The sequence below is a fragment of the Rhamphochromis longiceps genome, linkage group LG3 (assembly GCF_057381845.1).
Source record: "Rhamphochromis longiceps isolate RC_006_pf linkage group LG3, R_longiceps_female_GT1.1, whole genome shotgun sequence".
Classification (NCBI taxonomy): domain Eukaryota; kingdom Metazoa; phylum Chordata; class Actinopteri; order Cichliformes; family Cichlidae; genus Rhamphochromis; species Rhamphochromis longiceps.
The window spans coordinates 1,185,684-1,201,123 of record NC_140559.1 but is presented as its reverse complement, the minus strand read 5'-3'; the positions used below and the strand labels follow the sequence as shown (position 1 = coordinate 1,201,123).

The window sequence follows — 15,440 nt, the reverse complement described above, 5'->3', positions numbered from 1 at the left end:
AGCAGAAACACGACTCAAAGCAAGTTTCAGTGAAGGTGGTAGAGGAGGGAGGGGAGCCAGGACTGACTGTACTTCCTGTCTGCTGTTTTCAGCTTCACTCACAGACTCAATGGCTTCCAGATCAGAGGAGGATCTCTGCTGTCCGGTCTGTCAGGAGGTCTTCAGAGATCCTGTTCTTCTGTCATGTAGCCACAGCTTCTGTAAAGAGTGTCTGAAGAGATGGTGGAAAGAGAGACCAACACATGAGTGTCCAGTTTGTAACAGAAGATCTTCAAAGGAAGAACCACCTTTAAATCTGGCTTTAAAGAACCTGTGTGAGTCGTTCTTACAAGAGAGAGATCAGAGAGCTTCAGAGGATCTCTGCAGTCTGCACTCTGAGAAACTCAAACTCTTCTGTCTGGACCATCAGCAGCCAGTGTGTGTCGTCTGCAGAGACTCAGAAAAACACACCAATCACAGATTCAGACCCATCGATGAAGCTGCACAACAACACAAGAAGGAACTTCAGGAAACTCTGGAGCCCTTAAAGAAGAAGTTAAAGGTTTGTGAAGAAGTTCAAGTGAAGTTTGATCAAACAGCAGAACACATTAAGGTCCAGGCCCGACACACAGAGAGGCAGATTAAGGAGCAGTTTAAGAAGCTTCAGCAGTTTCTAGCAGAGGAAGAGGAGGCCAGGCTGGCTGCACTGAGGGAGGAAGAGGAGCAGAAGAGTGGGATGATGAAGGAGAAGATGGAGGCTCTGAGCAGAGAGATAGCAGCTCTTTCAGACACAGTCAGAGCCACAGAGGAGGAGCTGAGAGCTGAAGACGTCTCATTCCTGCACAACTACAAGGCTGCAGTGGAAAGAGTCCAGCGCTGCCCCCTGCTGGATGATCCACAGCTGCCCTCAGGAGCTCTGATAGACCAGGCCAAACACCTGGGCAACCTGACCTTCAACATCTGGAACAACATGAAGGACGTGGTCTCCTACACTCCTCTCATTCTGGACCCAAACACTGCTCATCCAAAACTCATCCTGTCTGAAGATCTGACCAGTGTGAGACGAGGAGGAGAGAGGCAGCAGCTTCCTGATAATCCAGAGAGGTTTGATCGTTTCTACTCTGTCCTGGGCTCTGAGGGCTTTAACTCAGGGACTCACAGCTGGGATGTTGAAGTTGGAGACAGTAGATGGTGGAGACTGGGTGTGTTAGCAGAGTCTGTGCAGAGGAAGGGAAGCATATGGTCTGGATTATGGAGAATAGGGTTCTATGAAGGTGAATACTACACACGCTCACCATCAGCTCCTCGCACTGATTTCTCAGTAGAGAAGAAGCTCCAGAGGATCAGAGTGAATCTGGACTGGGACAGAGGAAAGCTGTCGTTCTCTGATCCTGATACTAACACACACATACACACCTTCACACACACTTTCACTCACAGGATGTTTCCATACATTAACACTGGTGGTAAAGTGAAGGTGTGTCCGTTGAAGGTGTCAGTGTCAGTGCAGCAGATGAGTTGAGGATGATGATGTTTCTAATGTTGTTTCCTGTCAGTGAGTTGAAGCTGTTAAACTGCAGCTGTCCTCCTGCTGCCTCGTTGTTCCAAAGCTCTTTGTTTCTCTTTTAGTTTCACTGTTTCTTTCTGTTTCTGCTGTCCACCTTTTCACATGGAAAATCATTTCACTGTTTCTCACTGAATGACTCCCCAAACTAGATTTGAAATTCTATCAAGTTTCTAATCATTACAAGTGATTCATGTTTCTATTTGATGTGTAAATGGAGATGATTTAGTTTGCTGGGATATGGACTGACATGTGTTGAATGGGAGGAGCAGTTTGTTGTTGTCTTCTTGTCTGTTTATGACAACAATAAATATGTTGTTGAAACAATGATTCATGTTTAACTCCATATATGAAATGTTTCTGATCTTTGAATTCTGTTTGATTAAAGACTTTCTTCATGACACAAATGAGATTTCAGTGTATTAATAGAACTAAATAAGCTCAGAGTTGAAAGGCTGGAGTATTATGTACGTGCTTCACTGTCAGGATCTTCAGGGGGATTCAAAGGGAAACATCAAACTGCTGTAATGAGATAAACTAGTTGGGCTGAACACACTTATCTGTAGTTTGTCTCCATCCAGGATCATCAGAATATAATGAACATGTGTGAAGAGCCACAAAATGCTGCTGCCCTCTCAGCATGATGAGCTCCAGCCTTTGTTAGCAGGACAACAGGAAACATGAGACAACTTTCAGAGACAGTAACCAACTGTGGCCACAAGATGGCAGCAGCTGATCTGAGATCCTTTATTGGACAGAAGGACTCTGCTCTGTGACGTCATCAGAGAGACGGCCTTCACTCTGATAGATCTGACGTCATGTCTGCACTGCGATGATGAAAGCTGATAAACACATTGTTATTGATCCATGAAATCACCTCTGTCCTCTCAAGTGTAGCTGTTTACAGAGCTGAAGAAGTCCTTCATCATCAAAACAGACAAACATGTATTTCCTGTATTAAGTGACGTCATCCTCACTCTGACCTCTTACATACATTCTGTTCAGTTTTCCTGCTGTAAGAAATAAAGTGTGTGAAAATAGAAATGCAGGGAAACATCCATTAATCACAGCTGAGCCGTTTGTTTCTGACTCACATTCAATGAGGCTTCAGGTGTAAATACCTCAGAAGTGTTTGTGAGTTCAGTAGAAGCAGACCCAGTCGACCATCATGGCCTCCACAGCACTACACAATGCAACAGAAAGGCCTTCATCATCTGCTGAACCACCTCTGAACCGCGACGCTCTCCCTGCATCTAAAAGCTGTTAGTCAGGATGAGATGCTGCTGTGATCGCTCACAATTTACCTGTGAGACCTTTGTAAATATTGTCTTTGTTTCTGGAGGAAACACCTTTAGTCTGTTTGTATTTGGAGTGCAGATCTGGGCGTCCATCACTTTAACCTGCACACGTTTAGTTATTGAGTGTAGTTGATGTTTGGCAGCATTTTATAAGTGACAGTTCATGAACGGTGAAGGAACAGAGGACGCCTGACCATCCTACCTGTGTCAGTAAGAAGACTTTCATCACAACTTCACAACTTAACACAACTGAAACCTGAATTCAGTGTTGCATAGTTTACTAACAGTGTGTGCTGACACTGAAGTTAGCAGTTTGTTTCCTAAGAGCTGCTGGGACAAACCACAGTGAGCGGCTACAGAGTTTAGTTAAGGTGGTTCTAACATGTGACCTGTTGAATTATTTACAGGGATTTATTTTTCATTTAAAGCATCATTTGTGAAGTTTTTATGAAGTTTAGTTCTTTTTTGTTCTTTGTGTAACGTTTAATGTAATTTCCAACAAGCAGAGCTGTGATCACTTTGACTCAGTATGATGGATTGTTTGGATTTGTCTTTGTTTCTCTGGCTTTTCTTGTGTGTCTTTGTATGTTGGATAGAGTCATGTGACCTGCCCATGGACGACACATGGAAATGAGCAGTTTAGCTCAAATCTGGCAAGTTTCCATCTTCTACTGTTTCATATTGATTTTATTGAAATGAGCCATCCTGTAAATAAGTGAAAATAAAAACAACTGGCTAACTTTTAGTCTGATCCAGTTTTTTTCTTCTTGAGTGAGTGTTTACATCTCAAAACGCTCGCTCACAGCTTTTCATCATCCTGTTTCAATGAATAAAACAGGTGTGAGGTCACTTCCTTTGGGTGGAGTCAGCTGCTGGTCACCTTGAAACAAACACACAGCTGTTCCACTTGTCAGCTAATCAGCTTGTAGCATATGCACAGTTTACAGAACCCCTTTTCTGTCAATTTAATTAATTAACCTGCTAAGCAGATAGCATATGATATGAATACCACTGTACTTTCAAAATATACAAAGTGATTTGTAGAGGGACAAGCAAAATTTACTCTTTTAAACTCTGCCAAATTAAAAAAAAAAAGACTAGTTTGTTTGTTTTTTAAAGTACAAGCTTACTGGTCAGAGCTAAAGTCCTACACAAAACTTTTTGCTTTGTCTTAATTTGAGGCTAAAAGCTGATTATCTGAGCACCAAAGATTTGTTTCTAAACCTCAAAGTAGATGCAACATGTCATCAAGGTTGAAGAGTTTTAGGGGGAAGAAAACTATTAGAACCACAACGCAGAGCGACTTTCCTTTTATTGAGTGGTTTTCTTTTTTAAACACTCGTATTAAGAGGAAATGCAGCTTCTGTTGCGACGTGTGAACATCTTTCTGTGTGCAGTTTAACCTCTCCACTAGTGCAGACCTGTGCAGTCTTTTTTTGTTCTCTCATTTTACGGATACAGTTTGTTTTTTTAAATAGAGCTAATCTCAACATCGCCATCACACATTCAGACTGTTTGACTTTCATTTAGAACTCATCACTTCCTGTTTTTCTAGGATTCTTTGTCCTGGGCTCAGAAAGAACAGCCTTCATTATTTTGACCATTTAGCGAGACCAACAGGAACATCACAAGTCCTTCATTCCTTTTTTAATGTCTTTATTTGAAGTTTACTGATGTGTTTATTCTTTCTGGCTGTGTTTTTTTCCTTTGTTTAAGAAAAATAGAATTGAATTAATAATCTTCATAACTTCTTTTCAGATGTAGTCTGAACCACTTTCAGTTTGTTGAAAATTGATGGATCCTTAATGAATGGGCCTCAGAGCCGCCCTCAGTGTCTAATGTGGACACAAAGTTTCAGGTTAAATGCACAAATGAGGTAAGTCCTGTATTCATCCTCGTCCTCTGCTTCTGTTATTATTCATCCAGTCTGGCTGCAGACCTTAGGTTTAGTAGTGCAAAGGATAAACATCCTAAAGGTCAAAGTTCGGTTCATTTTATTGATAAAGAGATAAGAGTGTGTTTTACAGGAGAATGTGACATGTCATAAAAGTTGGTGGCAGCAGCTGAACTCACAGTGTTAGTCCTGTAAAACACTCATATACAGTATTATTATTATGAGTATTTATTGTATGGACTCTAACTGTAAACTCAGTGAAGGGAAAATATTTTAGCTCAAACACCAAAATTCATTCAAATTAGATTTTTCCTCCACACGATTCAGATTTTATTGCTGGCTTCTTCATAAAGTTGGATCTGACTTCAGTGTAAATGACCTTTGTCTGATGTCTCTTATTTAATGAGCTTGTTTCTCCTGCTTTTCCTCACTTTCCTCAGTCTGCCCTGATCTGATCGAGGTTGAAGTTTCTGTTGGAATGATCTGAGCAACAGACGTCCTCCCTCACTGAAGTGTGAAACTTTGTGTGGTTCACAGTGTCAGTGTGAGCAGTGTGAGAGTGTCAGTAGATGATCAGCAGAGGAAAGTGAAGCTGCTGTGAGCTGATGTCCTGAAGGGCTTTTAAAGAGTCTCTGAGTTTGACAGGAACATGAAGATGTTTGTGGTGTTTGTGATCCTCCTGCACGGTAAGTACACCTTCCTCTCTCTGCTCTCATCATCAGCTTTTCTTTCATCTCTCTCTCTTTAATGTGTTGAAGTGCAGCAGGAGGAGATTTCCATCAAACACTGGATTCTGATTCAGATCAAACTAACAATCCAAAGCAGCAACTTTCAAATCTCTGGATTCTTCTTGGTGCCTTTCAGATGAGCTCATGTTACAACTGGTTTTCCAGTCAAAGCACACAGATCAGAATACACAGCACTTGGACTCTCGCACACTCTTGTTGGTAGCTGTTTCATTCAGCCTGATCTGTATATATAAACTTTGTCAAACACCTGTGATATAGTTATTTCTAATCATCCCTGTAAAAAGAACTGTTGGCCCACTCTGCTGTACAACATTGCTTCAGTTCATTGAGGTTTTTGGACATTTGTTTATGCAAAGCTCTCTCTTAGTTCCACCACAGCATTTCAGTTGGGTTATGGTCTGGACTTTGACTGACCCATTGCAAAATCTTGATTCTTTTCTCCTTCAGAGATTCAGACATGTAGATTTGCTGGTGCGCTTCCTCCAAAGGACATTGTTCCAGAAGTCATGTGACCTGTACTGCCACGTTTAGAAAAGAAGCTTTGTCCTCGTAGACTTCTGCAAACTGTGTTTATTTGTAATACAATTTAAGAGGCAGTTGTTTGGTTTGCTTGTGTTTGTATTTGTGCCAGGACCACCTGTACATTTCACTAATAATGTTTTGTGCATGAATTGCACATCAGCTTTAAGGGTTTCTGTGCAGCAGCTGTTACAGCTGAACTGTTTGATCATTACTTTTGACCTTTTCAGCTGTTTAATTACACATTTCTGATTCAACAGGATATTTATTTTTTTATTTTTTCTCCTTGCACAGTGGTCATCTGAGTGGCATCTCAGACTTCAGAGCTCAGAGTGAACGTTGAACGTCGCTTCACTCAGACATTTACATCAAAAACTGTTAAACAAACCAGGAGAGAGAGAAACCGAATCTTTTCACACTAAATTTTTATTCTCTGCTTAACGTTTTGTTGATCAGGAGAAGCAGGATTAGGATCTTGGGCAGAGTTTAACCCTCCGTTGTGCGTTATGTGAAGGAGCTCCACTTGTTTCTGTGGTAACTTAAGCTGCAGACCTTCAGATTTTTCCAAAATTGGCTTCGTAGATTAGTTTTCATGAACCCTGCTGTAGAAAGTCCTGTTCATTTTTGTGGTTGGTCATATGCTGCCATCATTACACCAACACTGCATGAAAATTCTGGTCCCTTTCAAAGGTCCCTCAGAGAATGCAGCACTTTCTCTTTAAAATAATTTCTTTGATTTCAATCTGATTAAATTTAGATTACATGGATAGACTGAGTGTAGAAGTTGCAGATAAGGTAACCTGCATTCCAGCACGTGGATGCTGACACAAACTCAAAGCATGCTGTTAATTTGTCTTTCTGCTTGTGTGTCCTTACAGTTTCACAGCATGCCCTGGCTGTGGTGGTGGAGGTGTATGAGGAGGCAAAGTCTGTTCTGCTGCCCTGTCAGTACTCTGGTATTATTCCTGAGAAAAATCCCACAGTGATGTGGACTCGCAGTGATCTCAGTCCCACGTTTGTCCACCTGCGACGAGAAGAAGGTGATGATCTCAAAAAGCAGAACCTCCGCTACAGCGGGCGCACATCAATGAGGCCTGATGCTCTGGAGACTTCAGACTTCAGCCTCACTCTGAGAATACCAGACCTGATTGACAGCGGCGTCTACACCTGCTCCATCAGTGATGGGAAAGAAGAAACAGGACAGAGAGATGTGCAGCTAAAGGTCAAAGGTCAGCAACTGATTATTTAAAAAACAACTGCTTACCACATTTATGAGAAAATACAGGGATTTAATACAGTTATTATTAAAAAAAGAATTTCACACTGTACTGAATGAATTAGCTTTTCTGGTTTACGTTATTTTCACTCATTAAAAGGTATAAAATATCAACTGCACAAAAATATACTGCTTTAATGCATCATGTTACTTTCTCATATTATTTGTGGTTTGGCCACTGAATTGATTTAGATTTTGCTTTGCTTTGTTTTGGTGGGGTTGTTGTTTTTTGCTTTTTATTTCTTTTCCAAACACCTGATAATAACCTACACTCCTAGAGAGCTAAAAGCATTTACATTGCACATCATGCATCCATCCTTGGAAAGCACAGCTGGTTGGTTATTATCATGGTTATGGTCTGTTTATACTGTAGGTGAACTGCTTTCCATCAAACACCAGGATTTGGTACTGGAAGACCTCCAACTGAATAAAATACATATGCTTTCATTAATTTTGAATACTTATCAGCAGATTTAACCACAAAAACAGGGGGCAAAATATTTTGTGTATGAATTGCCATTTCTTCTTTTCACCTCGAGATGGTCCAGGACACCCAGGCTCAGGCGACCGAGGACCCTCGGGATTGGGTTTAGACAGATCGGTACCCGCATTTGGTCATGCTGTCTCCTCTGACAAGCAGGGCTTGCAAGCAGAGACTTGGGCAGGGCAAGACCAAAAAAAGTTTTTGTGTTGACCAGGGCAAAAGCTGACACCAGGGACCCAGCGTCAGCAGACAAAATCTGTTACTAGCTTGGACCTAGATGCACCTGATTCTCAGGTTACACAGGTTTCTCAGGGATCTCTGATTGCTCCTGCTGGGGCTACACAGGGCTCATATCCTGTTTCTGTTCCTCACCCTGAGCACCTGCTGATGTTAGCACAGACAGGGCCCACCTGTAGCCTTGGGCTGTCTATGAAAGAAGCTGGTGAATTGGTGCAAGGGTGCGGAAGGAGACAGAGGGCAGCCTGGCTATTGGTCTGGTGAGAGGGTGGCTGGCCACAGGTTAAGCCAGCACACCCTCTTTACCAGAGACTAAAGTGGAGATGGGGCACAGTTGTAAGGATGTGGAGCCAGAGATGACAGGTGAGGTGTGTCTAGATGGTGGGTGGAAGCTGGGATTACAGTCTCTGGAGCTGGGTTTCCATAATAATCCCCTCATGGCAGAAAGTTTCACATATAAAACAATGATATGCACTTAAAACTTCAGTCCTGAAGTTTTTCAGAAATCTTGAAAAATATTTTTGTGGCCCCCATAAATATTCACCCCTATGGAAAAATTCTGGAGGTTCCCCTGTCCTTGGCGCGTGCCTCTAAGATCTGTTACAAACAAACTGCATATTACATAATCGGCTCTCAAACCTGGTCAGCAATTCATTTTGATTTGATCAAAAATAATTTCAAACAACTTCAATACCAATTAAATTAAATGGTACTAGTCTTACAGAGTAAGCTGGTGAGTAACATATTTCCAAGAAGTACAGTAACCTAAGCAGAAAGTTAGCGGCCATCCAGATCTTTATGTCTTTTAGACATTCCTGCAGTTTTTCTAATTGGTGTGTGTTATCTGGCTTCATAGAGCTGGGTGTCATCTGCATAGCCGTGAAAATGTATGCTATGTCTTCTGATGAAACTGTCTAAGGGAAGCATGTGTTAATAGAACTGGTCCTGGGACTGAACCCTGTGAAACTTTGCATGAACAAATGAGTGACTATTAGATAGATATGATTCAAATATGATTAATAAATGGTAGGACGTCCTTGAGCACTCTTGCAACTCTGAAACCTGCTGCTGTCTGTCATGTTGTGTTTGTTGTCCTCTCAGTCTGTCAGGTGGAGGTGGAGGAGGGGGTGGAGTCTGTCCAGCTGCCCTTTATAAATACAGAAAACCTGCCTGAAGATGCTAAAGTAGAGTGGAGACACTATGAACCATTTAGGACCGTTTATGTGTATCAAAACGGCTCTGACCAGCCTGACAAACAGGACCAAGTTTATGTGGACCGAATACAGATGAATGAAGACCTGCTGAAAACTGGAGACCTCAGTCTGACCCTGAAACAGCCCACAGAGAGAGACAGTGGAGAATACAGATGTGAAGTGGACAGCACACAGATCTACAGATACAAAACTGTGCTGCTCAAAGTCAAATGTTTGTGTGTGTGTGTGTGTGTGTGTGTGTGTGTGTGTTTGTGTGTGTGTGTCTGTCTCTGACTGTCTTGTGTCTCCTCTGCAGGGAGAGTTCAGGTCCAGGATCAAACAGGGGACATCAGGAACAGAAGCAGCTCCATTGATCCGACTCCTCTGATGGCTGATCAATCAGTTTGATCTGTGTGTTCTTTGATTATTGATCAGTGATGTCAGAGTGGAGTCAGTGTGATGTTGTTGTTGTGTGTTTGAGACTTTTAGTGTCCATGAAGGTCTCTGCTGCCGTAGATCCTCTGAACTGTGACAGAGGTCTCACTCTGGAGGAAACTCTCAGCACTTTCCAGCAGCTCCTCCATCATGGAGGACGTTCCCTCACTGTAACAGGTGGAGGAGAGAGGAGAGGAAGCACAGGTGGATCCTCTGAGGAAGAGGAGCGTTCCTACAACCACATGATCACATTCAATTCAATTCAATTTTATTTATATAGCGCCAAATCCCAACAAAAGTCGCCTCAGTGCGCTTTATATTGTACAGTATAACCTATAATAGATACAGAGAAAAACCCAACAATCATATGACCCCCTATGAGCAAGCACTTTAGTGACAGTAGGAAGGAAAAACTCCCTTTTAACAGGAAGAAACCTCCGGCAGAACCAGGCTCAGGGAGGGGCGGGGCCATCTGCTGCGACCGGTTGGGGTGAGAGAAGGAAGACAAGATAAAGACATGCTGTGGAAGAGAGACAGAGGTTAATAACAGGTATGATTCAATGCAGAGAGGTCTATTAACACATAGTGAGTGAGAAAGGTGACTGGAAAGGAAAAACTCAATGCATCATGGGAATCCCCCGGCAGCCTACGTCTATTGCAGCATAACTAAGGGAGGATTCAGGGTCACCTGGTCCAGCCCTAACTATATGCTTTAGCAAAAAGGAAAGTTTGAAGCTTAATCTCAAAAGTAGAGATAGTGTCTGTCTCCCGAATCCAAACTGGAAGCTGGTTCCACAGAAGAGGGGCCTGAAAACTGAAGGCTCTCCCTCCCATTCTACTTTTAAATACTCTAGGAACAACAAGTAGGCCTGCAGAGCGAGAGCGAAGTGCTCTAATAGGCTGATATGGTACTACAAGGTCATTAAGATAAGATGGGGCCTGATTATTTAAGACCTTGTATGTGAGGAGCAGGACAATAATGAATTACAGTCGTCCAGCCTGGAACTAATAAATGCATGAACTAGTTTTTCAGCATCACTCTGAGACAGGATATTTCTAACTTTAAAGATGTTGCACAAATGGAAGAAAGCAGTCTTACATATTTGTTTAATATGAGCGTTGAAGGACATGTCCTGGTCAAAAATGACTCCAAGGTTCCTCACAGCGTTACTGGAGGCCAAGGTAATGCCATCCAGAGTAAGAATCTGATTAGATACCATATTTCTAAGATTTTCAGGGCCAAGTACAATAACCTCAGTTTTATCTGAATTAAGAAGCAGAAAGTTAGCGGCCATCCAGGTCTTTATGACATTCCTGCAGTTTAGCTAATTGGTGTGTGTTATCTGGCTTCATGGACAGATAGAGCTGGGTGTCATCTGCATCCTGTTGGCTGTAATGTTAGGGTTTATAGAGCACATCACATTCTGTACTGAGACTAAACATCTTTTAAACACTTATTTATTAAATCCACGCTATGCTTTACAGAGAGCGATAAATCTAAGTTTTTTAGAGCAAGGCTCCATGATGTAAATCAGCCTTAATACATGTAGTGTAGTGTTTCATGCCCACTTTGTGTTGTTTTGAGTTCGTCTATGGACATTTCACAAATCGCTACAGGCAGGACTATGTGAATAAGCACTCAACATGTTTGACATATATTTTTATAAGGATGCTTACAAACATGCACTATTCTTCTTAAATAAATCCCAATAAATGATTTTTTGATGGCTAAAATTTTAAAGCATTTTTGTGGTTCATGAACATCAGGAAGAATTGCAGAATGTGAAACTGAAATTACTGCGTCCAGATGATCAGAAATCATTTGTGGGATTTCTTTACCTGGGTTATTGAGCATGCATCGAGTTTTCCTGTAATCCAATGTTTTTCATAGTTTGGTGCATCTGAATCATTTGATGGTAATGAGGTAAATAATGAGCCGACATTTTCCTCATGACACCAGCGATAAGCTCTGAACCCTCATTTTACCTGAACACGCCAACTGCTGATTCAGGAAAAATGTCCACGTTACCTGGTGAAAGTCACACTTTGTAACATGCGGTGGAGACGACGCCAGCTGCAGATGTGTGCAGGTGGATAGCGAATGAGCAACAACTTCTAACTTTCCACAAGTACTCATTTATTTCAAATATCAAAAATAAAAGCGCCAGCTCTACCACACACGAGAGCACACTAGTCCGCGTATGTAGCCGCTATGACTGGTGGACCTAAATCTTCACCACCACCTCTTTATACATACAAGCAGAAAGGGGAGTGAGCGGGTCAGCGCTCAGGGCACAGAAACTAAGCTGGCTTCAAACACCATTTATTTTCATAAGAAAACACAGCCAGAGTCACAAATACAAGTTAAAATTCCCCGTATACAATAAGAATAGTGTTTGCAACCCGCTAAAAACCCTGCTGGCAGAAATAACTATACACTATTAAAACAAGGCTAAAACATGTTTTCCATATGCTAAGATTACCCTCCCATAGTCCCATAATCCCACAGTCCAGCCACACATGGGCGAAGGGTCCTTATCTGAAAGAGACAGGAGAGGAACTTCTCTTCCGGTATGATAAAACTCGCCAGCAGCAGACCAGGGAGGAGGCTCCTTTCGCAGACCTGTCTCCTCCTGACAGCGCGTCGCCGCACAGTCCCGCCCCACTCCACACCTGAACACGGACTCCCTCGTCTCACCGTCAGATGCAGGCAGAAGGGAATCCCTGCCCTGTTGTGCATTGCGGCCATCGCCACCCACTGTTGCTGCTCCTGCGTTGGGACTGGATCGCCGAACGACTCGCGGCACCCCACAGTCAGGCAGCAGTTCCTTCCACACACGTGCGGGCTTGCACGCGTTCCTTTTTCTCCTGCTCACCTTTCGTGCGTCACTCCTCTCTTTGTCTCTGCGCTCGCTATCCCCTTTAACAGGTCAACCTGGCGGCTGATAGGCCACCTTGGGGAACGCCCCCACCTCACAGGTGCCTACAATTGTCTGTTTAGTCCAGTGAATTAAAGGAACATGGTACAACATTAACACACATAATATAAATATGAGGATAAAACCATGCTGTATAAATATAAACAAACATGCAATATAAATATCACAATAAAATCATGCAAATAAAATCAACACTATGTACCAACACACAGATTGATAAAACATAAAAACACAAATTTCCACTGTGTGACACGTACACAACGAAGAAGAATAAAAACGAGGGTGACCTACCAGTCATGACACAAGAGACGCCACCATGCGGCGATACACTGCATTACAACACGCCACTGCTGAGTAAGTGTATTTGTAATGTTTTATCGTAAGTTTAATCAATAAACAAGTTCAGGGCGCTGAGAGTTTAGTTTGGAGATAAGAGGTGTTTGAGCAGTGCAGCTCCCTCAGATAATACATATGCCAGTGAAAGTTAGTGATGTGCGATACCACTGATTTCCTTTCCTATCCGATACCAAGTAGGGGAGACCGGGGATAGTTGTAACATTTTTGACATTTCTGTCTGTAAATTGAAGCTCTTTTAAGGTAGTGGATTCAAAATGTAATGCAAAGTATTTACATGTCTCGGCTATTAAATAGTGCAGCTATTTTCTCTGCAGCACAATTACCCATTGCATGGTATGGCCTCAAACACAAAGAGTGAAATGTTACAATTAACCCCATAGTCTGGGTTAGTTGTAACATATCCTGGGGTGAAATGTAACACAATGAAATAAGGGTACTAACAAAACATTAACATGTAATCTTTGTTTATTCAACACATGAATGCACTTACATCCATTTATGCAGCTATGTGTGTGTGTGACAGAATGCAGAAATCTAGCTTTTGAACATATTCCAACCCCCCAAAAAAGACAAATTATGGAATTTTCTGCAACTGAATATTTCATTAATTTTGGTTGGTCTTCCTTGAGTTTGGCCTCATTGGCTCAGTGGGCATTATAACCTACAACTCTTGCACCAATTTTGAACATAACAATGAAGCTGAAAAAATGTAGTTGTTCACCAGCATCGCAATTCCATTACTTTTTATCATGGCTTACCTTGGTGTGGTTTGCAAAGTGCTTCAGAAAGATGAGGAAATCTGTTTCTTGCACCCATCCTGATTTATTTCCACTACCAGTACTTCCTACTGGTCCATCTCTGACACAGTGGTCTGCATAATGTATGTGTGGGAACACAAACAGTGGAGGAATTGTGTTGCCAATGGCATTAACCACATATACAAATGCGACCAGTGAACCTCTCTCTGCTGATGTCGTTGCCCCAACTTGTTTAATATAAGTTAAAGTAATAGTGTGGTAAGCTGTAACATCTGCATTATTGTTACAACTAACCCAGACTGTTGCTGTTACAACTGACCCAGACTCCTATAGCCATGAACTAGCTAACATTACAGCCAACGGCTAAAACATTAGCACTAAAGACCTACACAGAATATATCCCCATAGACATACAAATAACATAATTTAAGTTTGATGAGTTTAACTGCAAAGCAGATAATGCTATTAGAAATTGAAATAAAGTAGAAAAAATTACTTTTTGGTATACAAATTACTTTTTTTGGTGTTAAATTGTCTGTGTTTAACAAAATGTGCTGATTTTTCACATGTGATAGCAGAACTGAATTGGGCATGCACAGGATGAGTCACATCATTTGAAACTTAGCCCTGATTGGAGAAATTGGAAGTGTTACAACTGACCCACATTACAACTATCCCCGGTCTCCCCTACTTTATACAAAAAAATCGTATTTTATTTATTGTATCTCAAATTATAGCATCATAATGATTACAGGACATCAGATTACTTGTTCTTATCACTTAATAATGCAGAGTTCATCATATAGAAATAAAAAAAAACTAGAGAGACGCGATTCGTCTCAACATACGCGCCTCATATTCTGTGATATGATTTACTTTGAGGTGTTTGACATGTTGCCACAACCAAACATGCCAACCCTCCCGATTTTTCCGGGAGAATCCCGGAGCCACCATTCTCCCGAATTTCCACCTGGACAACAAAATTGAAAAACCATATTGCAGAGTTCATAGCGTGGCTGAGCCAATTCCAGTTTCCAACAATGGCTGCAGCTACTTAGTTTTAATATTACTCTTATTTCTCTTTCTGGGTCGCAAAAAAAAAAAAAGAACTTTTAACATATTTTCAGGTGAGAATGTAGCTGTGTAAACTTCAAATATCTGAGCCGACACATCGTCTTCAAACCCCCGCGGTCTTTCGCTACTCGGGTTAAACATGATATATGAGTCACTTTGATAACATAAAAATGTTCTTGTTTGGCTTTTTCAGTGTTTCGTTTGTTCGTGAGTAAATCGGTTTGGCTGAGATTAAAGTTATTAGATTAAATTTAACTTTATTAATCCCTCGGGTGGATTCCTCCGGGGTTTTCACACAGCTGAATAAACGTCAAACAGAAAACTAATTAAACAGAAGTGTGAGACGGTCGAGAGTTTACGGCAGTGCCCGGTTATATTTTAGATAGCAAGGAGCAGACGGCTGAGTTTCACTCCACCGAGGGAGCTCGTGACGTACTACGCGGCTTTCTTTAGACCCTGAAGGGCGGGTCCTCAGGTGGAAGCAGCCTCTGGACACCCCCGCCGGCCAATAATAGGCCGGCCAATAATAACAGTGACATTTAACGTATTTTACCCGATAAATAAACCCTGTAAAATATATTTATCCCCCCAAACAGCCCTTTTGATTGTCTCCCTAATTCTGAGGTCTCAAGGTTGGGAAAGTATGGCCACAACACCTCACTCTTGGGGCACTTTTTTGCCACA

General features: G+C 41.8%; 2 protein-coding genes across 2 annotated transcripts in view; both read left to right on the top strand.

The window, feature by feature from the left end:
* Positions 1-10,223, top strand: part of LOC146672449 (uncharacterized) — a 31,777-nt gene extending 21,554 nt beyond the window's left edge. The window contains exons 10-12 of the mRNA XM_085386200.1: positions 7,208-7,232; positions 9,102-9,425; positions 9,510-10,223. Of these exons, the coding sequence (XP_085242326.1) occupies positions 7,208-7,232; positions 9,102-9,425; positions 9,510-9,601 (441 nt within the window). The 3' untranslated portion in view covers positions 9,602-10,223. The remainder of the gene's footprint in view (positions 1-7,207; positions 7,233-9,101; positions 9,426-9,509) is intronic.
* Positions 98-1,824, top strand: LOC146672450 (nuclear factor 7, brain-like). The gene has a single exon (XM_085386739.1). It carries the CDS (start codon positions 110-112, stop codon positions 1,499-1,501), a length of 1,392 nt encoding a protein of 463 aa, XP_085242865.1. The 5' UTR covers positions 98-109; the 3' UTR covers positions 1,502-1,824.
* Positions 10,224-15,440: the final 5,217 nt, after the last annotated feature.